The sequence below is a fragment of the Miscanthus floridulus genome, chromosome 4 (assembly GCF_019320115.1).
Source record: "Miscanthus floridulus cultivar M001 chromosome 4, ASM1932011v1, whole genome shotgun sequence".
Lineage (NCBI taxonomy): Eukaryota > Viridiplantae > Streptophyta > Magnoliopsida > Poales > Poaceae > Miscanthus > Miscanthus floridulus.
Genome location: NC_089583.1, coordinates 119771731 through 119781236, shown reverse-complemented (window position 1 = coordinate 119781236; position 9506 = coordinate 119771731). Strand labels below are relative to the sequence as shown.

General features: G+C 51.7%; 2 protein-coding genes across 2 annotated transcripts; both read left to right on the top strand.

Annotated features, from left to right (window-relative positions):
- The first annotated feature begins 1854 nt into the window (after positions 1 to 1854).
- On the top strand, positions 1855 to 4852 carry LOC136552883 (zinc finger protein CONSTANS-LIKE 13-like). The gene is made up of 4 exons (XM_066544460.1): positions 1855 to 2539; positions 2671 to 2904; positions 3973 to 4364; positions 4446 to 4852. The coding sequence occupies exons 1-4, from the start codon at positions 1997 to 1999 to the stop codon at positions 4537 to 4539; spliced, it is 1263 nt and encodes a 420-aa protein (XP_066400557.1). The 5' UTR covers positions 1855 to 1996; the 3' UTR covers positions 4540 to 4852.
- Positions 4853 to 7047: 2195 nt separating this feature from the next.
- LOC136552882 (inactive beta-amylase 9-like) lies at positions 7048 to 9017 on the top strand. Its single transcript, XM_066544459.1, has 2 exons — positions 7048 to 7874; positions 7967 to 9017. Exons 1-2 carry the CDS (start codon positions 7161 to 7163, stop codon positions 8843 to 8845), a joined length of 1593 nt encoding a protein of 530 aa, XP_066400556.1. The 5' UTR covers positions 7048 to 7160; the 3' UTR covers positions 8846 to 9017.
- The last annotated feature ends 489 nt before the right edge of the window (positions 9018 to 9506 follow it).

Below are 9506 nucleotides of genomic sequence, written 5' to 3'. Positions count from 1 at the left end.
ATTAGTCCACCTAGGTTGTCACTCAATTACCAAAACCAACAAGGACCTTTCAAGCGTCCACCGTGAGCTTGGACGGACCGAAGCCTGGCGGGTAGCCCTCGCCCTCTCTATGGATGCGTCAACACCCAGAGGCGTTTTGTGCCACCCGCGGTTGTGTAACCTACGCTTGCCCCTACTCAGGTGACTCTGGGGGCAAGTCCGTTGCCCATTGAGCAGGGCACGAGGGGGTTATCCGCATCTGCTGCCTTCCTATAGGGGTGTAGGTGCACATGCAGGTGATCTCCGCCGACCGCCGAGGCCTCATCTGAGGAGTGGCCACCAGAGTTGGGTCTCTCATGATCCGGCTGGTATCGATGGAGACTGCAAACTCCTCTAACATTGGGTCCTCCATAACGTTGCAACCAGCAAATGTGGCGACCGTGCACGAAGCCAGTGTCAACAGAACGAGCTCGAGTAGGCACGTCCCGTTGGCCGGCTCTATCAAGAAGAACTGTTACTAATGAGCTAATAACAAGTCAAAGATTTAGGTAATTTTTGGGGTTTTGGACAAAGTCTGGTGATAGCACTGGTCCGTGATGCAGTGCTCGCATAGTCGCGTCTACTATTTGGAGTTAGGATGAGTCAAAGAAGTTGATCTTTGATGTTCTATTTAGGATAGTTCTGTCATCCTCACATCTTCCCTCTATGCTTCGCACATGGTGCCTTGCACTAACAATGGTAAATTGTTTAGGTGGAACACTCATCGTTCACCGATTTCATTTTTTTACTTAAATAACCTAACTGTTGTCAGCTCTCCTGTTAAGATCACGTGTGACTAATTTTTACTAGCCCCTAATAATTAGGGGATGTTTAGTTGCTAGCCACACTTCATATCGGACAATTTTGACCAAATTATTAAGTGTTTGGTTGATAACTAAACTTAGACAATAAAAAATATAGACTTCACGTGTATAGAGTTAAAAAAAATCTAGATTCTCTTAGATACGGGCCATGTTTAGATGCCCGCTGAATCGGCGCCGCCAAATTTCGGCATACACTGTAGCTACTGTAGCGTTTTGTTTTTATTTGGTAATAATTGTCCAATCGTTGACTAATTAGGCTCAAAACGTTCGTATCGCAAAGTACAACTAAACTATACAATTAGTTTTTGATTTCGTCAATATTTAGTACTCCATGCATGTATCACAAATTTGATGTGACGGGGAATCTTCTTTTTGCATAGTGCCAAATTCTGAAATTTGAGGGAACTAAACATGGCCACGGTAAAATGTAACTTTTAAGTTTTCCAGGTACAAGTCTAAAACTGCCGTGGAGTATCATGACCTGGAAGTAGGAACCAAACAATCCTACCACGTTGGTATCAAACGGCCGTGGTAGGTTGTGTTGTACCTCCCCCAACTCTCTTCTCCACCGCGGCGTCTATTAAGGTCCCGTTCGGTAAGGCTTTTTTACTGGCTTCAGGAGCCGTTTGGAGCCGTTTTCTGCCAAATGGGGTAAAGTGAAATAGTTTCACTAGTGAAGCCCCTAAAAACATGCTCTCACAGTGATTTGGGGTGGGATGGAGCCAAAAAAAAAAAGTGGTTTCTTCCGGCTCTTCCAGGCCCCTAAAAACATGCTCTCACAGGGAAGCCATTTTGCCAAACGGTTTACCAAAACCGCTTCAGCTCCACCGGTGGAACTGTTCGTGGAGCTGAAGTAAAAAAAAAAAACTTCACTAGTGAAGTGGAGCCCTGCCAAACGAGGCATGAATGTTTATAGTTTTGCTAGCATGGATCCCATCAATCATAGAGGCCTTGCACTCGCACCGTCGGGCGACACGAGACTACAAGAGTCATGTGAAGAGAGTAGCGACGAGTGAGGGTGATCGTGCGAGCTGTAACGTCTCGATCGGCATCTCTCCCTTTCGCGCCATCAATCCTGTGCCTCCTCACTGCAAATCGCGCTCGCATTCCTCCTCTCAACCAGATTCCCCCGGGTCTTGTCGCAAGTGGAACCCATGTCCGCCGCGGACGCAGCCAGCGGCAAGGAGGCGCCGGCGCCGGCTTGCGAATCCTGCACGAGCCTGCCGGCGGTCGTGTACTGCCGGGCCGACTCCGCGATGCTGTGCCTGCCGTGCGACCGCCACGTGCACGGTGCCAACGCCGTGTCCTCCTGCCACGTCCGGGCGCCGCTCTGCACCGGCTGCCGCGCCACCGCCGCCACCGCCACCGCCACCGCAGGCGGCAGCTTCCTCTGCACCAACTGCCACTTTGGGTCGGAGGAGGAGGGGCGGCACCGGGACGGCGGCGACCCGCAGCCTCTCCACCACGACCGTGGCGCCGTGGAAGGGTACGCCGGATGCCCCTCGATCGCCGAGCTCGCGGCCATCCTCGGCGTCGCCGGGTACGACGAGAAGGCGGCGGCGGCTGCTGCCGGGGAAGGCGCGTGGTGGCCCGCCTCCGCCTGGGAGGAGCCCCAGGTGCTCCGCCTGGAGGACGTGATCGTTCCCACCACATCTTGCCACGGCCTCCAGCCGCTCCTCACGCCGCTGTCCCCAAAGGTACGGTACTGCCGATGCTGCCACCGCCTGCTACAACAGCCACGGCTCATTGTCGGGCAAAAAGAACGAACAAAAAAAACTATTTTTCCTCTTCTCTAATGGTTGTCTTGATTTGGTGACTGGTGAGCTAGAACCGGAGTTCCAGCGGTGAGATGGCTGACGAGGTCATCCGGCAGCTGGGTGAGCTCGCCAAGTTGGAGGCAGCGGTGGCGGCGGCTTGCGCAGAGATGGAGCCGGCTGACGGCGAGCAGCTGCCTCCATGGGCGTCGCCGGAGCTTGCCATTGGACACGCCGACTTCGGGGTTCTCGACGCTGACGCCGCCTGGCATGATGCAGCAACCATCGCAGCTGTGCCTTCCACTGAGGTTTGGTTCAGTGTTCACTGTTCAGTCACTTCTCTACGTACCACTGTACGCTACAGTATCTATGTACTAACTCTGATTTATTAACCCCAAACTAAACCGAATGGATCCTATCAACCTTGCAATTTTGTCGATGTTGTTTAATTGGCTATATATATGCCCTGTTTGCTTAGCTGATAAGCCATGGCTGGACGTACCGTTGTCTGATTTGTCGTGAGAGAAAAATAATGTTTGTCAGCTGAAAAAGTACGACTTATAAACCAAGCGAACATAAGGATAGTAGGGGGAAAAGTGAATTGTCTCTTGAGTTGTCCTTTTGACCGTGTAAGATTATGTCTGAAATTTTCTAAAAATTCAAACACCTGAAACCATTTTAAAACCACCATGAAAGTTGCCGACTGTCTGAGCCGTGAAACTAGCCAATAGGACCTCATTAAATTTCCATGCAACGACATGAACAGTGACCATTATGGGACATAGGTATAAGTGGTGTTTGGACCCGGTGACTAAAATTTAGGAGGTGTATCGGGAGAATATTGCACGTAGTGTACTAAAATTTAGGAGGTGTATCGGGAGGATATTGCACGTAGTGTTCGAATACTAGTAAAAAAAATAAATTACATAATCCGTCAGTACTCTACGAGACGGATTTTTTAAGCCTAATTAATCTGTCATTAGCGCATGTTACCGTAGCACCACATTGTCAAATCATGAACTAATTAGACTTAAAAGATTCATCTCGTAAATTAGTCGCAAACTATGCAATTAGTTTTATAATTAGTCTATATTTAATACTCATACATGTATCAAATATTCGATGGGACAACGACTAAAATTTAGAAGGGACAACCAAACACCACCTTAACTGCGTCCAACAAACAAGTGTACGGTCTATGAACTCTGGTTTTAATGTGAGTTGCCAACAAACCCTTTCAGTACAACGTTGCAATTGCAAAGGCAAGAAGATATTTCAGGTTTTTAGTAGATGTAGTAGGTAGTAGCAGGGCTAAAACGGAAAGAATCAGCTTGATCAGCCGTCTCCTCAGTTGCAGTAGTTTCGTTTGGTCACAGGAGCAGGAATCGTGGATCGCGACCGGCTGCGACGTCCACGCGTGCCGGACGGAGGAGGAGGAGGCGCGCGAGCACGCTGCTCTGGCGCCGGCACCGACCGAGCCGTGCCTGTCCACGTTCGTGGAGATGTCAGAGATCTGCCCCACCAGCGTCGTCACCCTCAGCCACGGCGGGGTTGGCGGCGGCGGCACCGCCGACGTCGACAACAGCGGGAAGCCAGACGCGGAGACAGCCCCGCGGCCACAGCCGGCCACGACGGCGCCGGCGCCGCCGGTGCTGGTGCCGGTGCCGGAGCCGGAGCTGGTGATGGAGAAGAAGGGCGGCTACGACGTGGCCTACCCCGACCGCGGCACGGTGATCTCGCGCTACAAGGAGAAGCGGAAGAACAGGAGGTGAGCGATCGAGCCGTCGTCGTCGCCACGCGTGTCGGCACCTTTCTCATGCATGTCGCTCGCTGCTCTCGCACGTTGCAGGTTCGACAAGCAGATCCGGTACGAGTCGCGCAAGGCCCGCGCCGACGGCCGGATGCGGATCAAGGGGCGGTTCGCCAAGTCCGGCGAGGTCTGAGACGCGCGCGTGCATGCGGGAGCTCCTTCGATCAGCCGTACGTCGTCGACGGCGACGAACGAACTAGCTAGTGACGGCATGCGTTTCTCGTGGGTTGTTTGGTTGGTTTCGCAGCTCGCTCTGCTCGCCTCGCACGTGTTGTTGCCGCCGGCTGCCGGTCACGAGGACGCACTGTGCTTCCGGGCAGCAGAACTGAGTAAATAAATCAACTACTCGTACTGTACTAGTCTACTGTACGGTGAATAGAGCCGATCCGTGCTTCCTCTTATGTCGCCTACTCTCGCACACTCCTTTAATTCAACACGGCTCCACCACCAAGTTTCATCTCGATTTGAAGTGTGTGTTAGGAAGTGATGAGAATCGAGGTTGAACATGAGAAAAAAGATTATTACGTGGAAAAAAAAATCTTACAACGAAAAACCTAAGAAAAAACCACTGGCATGGATCGACGATCTTCGTTATATGAGGTGTGCTTACAAAATATAGGAAATGAGATGAGTAGTCTTCTATTCCCGTGCAGTTTACAAAAGGTGTATATAAGAGGACCAACAAAACTGACTACATTAAAACATGGAAACGAGTCTACTAGTCACGTAACCCAAACCGCAGGCCATACAGGCGTCTACACACTACTACATTAGAATTCGGACCGTGCTCTAACAAACTCCATCTTGTACGTACCCAGTGAAGCATCATCAACAACTCACTTCAATAATAAATAATCACCAACTTCAAAAGTCACAATTTAAACTTTAATATCAACTAAGCTTTAGCATAGCTTATTAGCTCCGGAAACAAACTTTGTCGGCATATCAGCGAGATTGTCATGCGTGCTTATCTTCCATACCTTAACACCACCATCAGTAATGACACCTAGAATAAAATGATATCTCAAATTGTGTAACAAGGATAAAATGACATCGTGCATGTACACCTTAACATTCATTCCAAATAACCGAAAAGAATGGTACTTAGAATCAGCGGCGAAGCCCGTGCATATGTGTCGGGGTTATGCGACCCCGATAACTTTGTACGAATCAGTGGAACCCCGCGTATTTCGGCCAGCTACGACTCCATTAAATTGAGTTTATGAATCTGTGCGACCCCGACAGCAGTTTAGTCTAGATTCGCTGCTGCTTAGAATATTGGATTTTCTATCTCTAGCAATTTCCGTATCTAGAATATAGAATCATATGCTTAGAACTAGCTCGTACGAAAGATATGCATGGTGGGCTGCAGCCCAGTTCTTCGTAAAGTCTTGAACCGTACAAGCTGAATTCAGTGTAGCTGGAATTGGATAAATCCCTCCGTTCACTAAAGATCTTGGTATTTTAACTATAAATAAATAATATAATATGAAATATTTTTACGTATATATTTGGTTAAACTTTAGAGGTGTTAACTAAAAATGCATCTAAAATTACATTCTTTAGAGCGACTGTGCAAGAGCACGTGCCTGCAACTAGATTGGATCTAGGTAGAAATCATCGATCACATATACAATTCCATGTCCCGAGTCATTTGTATCTTTATATATAGGGTTTGTATGGTAGGGCTTCTCTCTGGCTCTGGCGGCTCCAACTCTTTTGGAGGAGCCCTACCAAACGGTTTAGTAGAAGGAGAAAACCACTTTTCAGTAAAAATGGAGAAGCTAGAGCCGTTTTAGAGGACCCACAATTGGTAGCTACTTAAAAATGACAACGACTCTTCCGGCCCCCAAACACACCCATAGTGTGTAATCTGGCATAGACAGTCTTGCTACGGGCATGAATTTATGCGTAACAATACCAGTAACATAACACGTCCCAAGTAGGTTCACAGTTAAAAATGTGTAGAGTAGTTACCAACATAAGATTCGTATTTTTGAATCACTAGAAGCAATATTTTCATAAAATACAATTCACATTTGTAAAACTACATATATTATATAAATTAATGTTTAAAGCTAGAAATGTTTGGCATAGAACAAAGCTAATAAAATATGTAAAATAACGAAGGGAGTAGCAGCACCGGACATTTTTACTCGCCCGTTTTACGGCAGAAATTTATATCCATTTTTTCTGGAACATACTTATATTTGTTCCAGTATAATAATAGAAAAAAGAGTTTCATGGCTAGAAAAAGCTTGCAATGTTCTAAATAAAAGAAGAAAAATAAACATTACGTGATGGATTACAGTCGCATCGTATGTCTAGTGGCTTCATCTCACTTCCAACCGCGAATCTCCTGTTATATGTAATAATCGACAAAAGAGAGGAAAAAACCGCGCTAATCATACGCGCCAAAACGCCCTGAATCGCGCGTCCGTCGGCTGTGTCGCCGAACATCGAACAAGGCAATGCAAGCACGTCCACGCGGGGGTCCACCTCACCCTGACGCACGCACGTCCACGCCGAGTTCTGCGGCTGCCAACGCGCGCGCCGCGGCCACCCCTTTCCCTTTCCCCCGTCCATTTCCGGCCACCCATAAATACTCGCCAGGGGACGCAAAAAGCAACCGAGCCGGCCACCGAGCGTTCCGCGACACGTCCCCTTCTCGCCCTCCTTCTGCCTTGGCTCGTGCAGCGCGCGCACGCACGCACGTACAGACATTCTGTCCGCCGGACAGCTTGGTCGATCGCCATGGAGACCGTGCCGGCGATGATGATGACGCAGGTGGCGTCGGCGTCAGCGACGCGCCGACCGCAGGGCACCCGGGGCCCGGGTGCTGCACGCACGCTGAACAGGGTCGCGTTCCCACCGGCGCGGCATGGTGGCTGCAGCGCTAGCAGGGACCTCAGGGCCGCCGGGCTCGTCGGCCGCTTCTTCGGCGCCGGCGAGCACAGCAGCAAGAGCCACGAGGTGGACGACCCGGCCCCGGCGAGGCTGTTCGTGGGCCTGCCCATCGACTCCGTCACGGACGGCGCGACGGTGAACAGCGCGGCGGCGATCGCGGCGGGGATCCGGGCGGTCCGGCTGCTGGGCGCGGACGGCGTGGAGCTGCCGGTGTTCTGGTCGGTGGCGCAGCCCGAGTCCCCCAACAGGTTCAGCTGGGCCGGGTACCAGGCCGTGGCGGACATGGTGCGCGCCGAGGGCCTCAGCCTCCGCGTGTCGCTCCGCACCCACGGCACGCCCGGCGCCGGCGTCCCCACGCTGCCTTCCTGGGTCAGCGGCGTCGCCGCCGACGACCCCGAGATCTTCTTCACCGACCGATCCGGGGGCCGACACGACGGGTGCCTCTCCTTCGCCATCGACGACCTCCCCGTGCTCCACGGCAAGTCCCCGCTCCAGCTCTACGAGGCCTTCTTCCGCAGCTTCGCCGTCGCGTTCGACGACTTCTTCGACTCCACCATCACCGTAACATACATGCATTCCGTTGGTTGTTGCATTGCATGCATATGCATGCGTGGCCAGTGTTTCACGGACACGCGCTTCTCGTTGCGCTGCAGGACGTGACGGTGGGGCTCGGCGCGCACGGCGTACTCCGGTACCCGTCGTACCCGCCGGGGAGCGACGCCCGCAAGTTCACGGGGATGGGCGAGTTCCAGTGCTACGACAAGTACATGCTCCAGCAGCTGCGGCAGCACGCCGTGGAGGAAGGGCACGCGATGTGGGGTCTGGCGGGGCCGCACGACGCGCCGCGGTACCACGACTCGCCGGACTCGTGCGGCTTCTTCAGGGAGCGCGGCGGCTCCTGGGAGACTCCCTACGGCGACTTCTTCCTGTCGTGGTACGCCGGGCAGCTGGTGGGGCACGGCGACCGCGTCCTGGGCACGGCCAACGCCGTGTTCGGCGGCAAGCCCGTGGAGCTGTCAGCCAAGATCCCGTTCATGCACTGGTGGCACGGGGCGCGGTCGCGCCCCGCCGAGGCGGCGGCGGGATTCTACAAGAGCAACCAGAAGAACGGGTACAGCCCCGTGGCCAAGATGTTCGCGCGTCACGGCTGCACCATGGTGGTGCCCGGGATGGACGTGTGCATGAACAAGCAGCACCACAGCACGGGGTCCAGCCCGGACACGCTGCTGGTGCAGATGAAGAACGCGTGCCGCCGCCACGGCGCGCGCATCGCCGGCGAGAACGCGTCGCTCGTCATGACGCACACCAGCAGCTTCTCGCGCATCCGCAGCAACATCCTCACCACCGAGCTCATGCGGCCCTGCCACTTCACGTACCAGCGCATGGGCGCCGAGTTCTTCTCGCCCGACCACTTCCCGCAGTTCATGGAGTTCGTGCGCAGCGTCGTGTGCGGCGAGTGGGACGAGGACGACGAGGAGCGCGGCATGGCTGTGCCAGGCAATGCCAGAGCCACGGAGGCCAAGGTGGCCTGAAGTTTCAACTCATCACCACCATGCCTCAGTCAGCTGTCTCATTATATTTAGAGTGCCAAAATACTTGCAAATAATATTTCCGCTGGTACTATTTCTCGCTACTAGATTTAGCTGAGTATTAGTGGATCAGGGTTGCAAATGCGCAATCCCATATGCATTTTTCTTTTGGCGTTTTTTATTTTGTATTTGGAGGCTTTATTACTTGTTAATATATTGTCTCAACTTGAGACCATTTATATTATATGGCGACGCTATATTTTAGACTTTCAGTCAAGTTTTCTCCGTCGACGATATAACATAGAACGAAAGAGAAATCAGATCTTCAACACTCGGTGCTTTTGGAGGCCAAGTTGTTATGGCCTCTGGTTGTACCCCGAGTATGAGTAGTCCGTTCTGTCAAACTTGGGAAGCTATTTGCGCTGCTTGCGCATGTAATTATCTTTTCTTCTTATTAATATATGCCGGCTATGTTCCGGATCTTTCAAAAAAAAAAAGATCTTCAACATTTGTATATACTTAAGTGAATGTAATGAAATGGCTTCTGGCTCCTTACAAGGGTCATTTCAAACAGCAGGGTTGCATAGATAGATACTTGCATAGACAGATACAAAGTATGATGTCACTGTGATACTATGGCCCTGTTCGCTGGGAGAAATTTGGA

Bases quoted from the DNA above. Each gene is read 5' to 3' on its own strand.
- LOC136552883 (XM_066544460.1), top strand. From the start codon at position 1,997: ATGTCCGCCGCGGACGCAGCCAGCGGCAAGGAGGCGCCGGCGCCGGCT. The intron at 2,540-2,670 runs GTACGGTACTGC...CTGGTGAGCTAG, and splicing joins TCACGCCGCTGTCCCCAAAG to AACCGGAGTTCCAGCGGTGA. The intron at 2,905-3,972 runs GTTTGGTTCAGT...GTTTGGTCACAG, and splicing joins CAGCTGTGCCTTCCACTGAG to GAGCAGGAATCGTGGATCGC.
- LOC136552882 (XM_066544459.1), top strand. From the start codon at position 7,161: ATGGAGACCGTGCCGGCGATGATGATGACGCAGGTGGCGTCGGCGTCA. The intron at 7,875-7,966 runs GTAACATACATG...GTTGCGCTGCAG, and splicing joins TCTTCGACTCCACCATCACC to GACGTGACGGTGGGGCTCGG.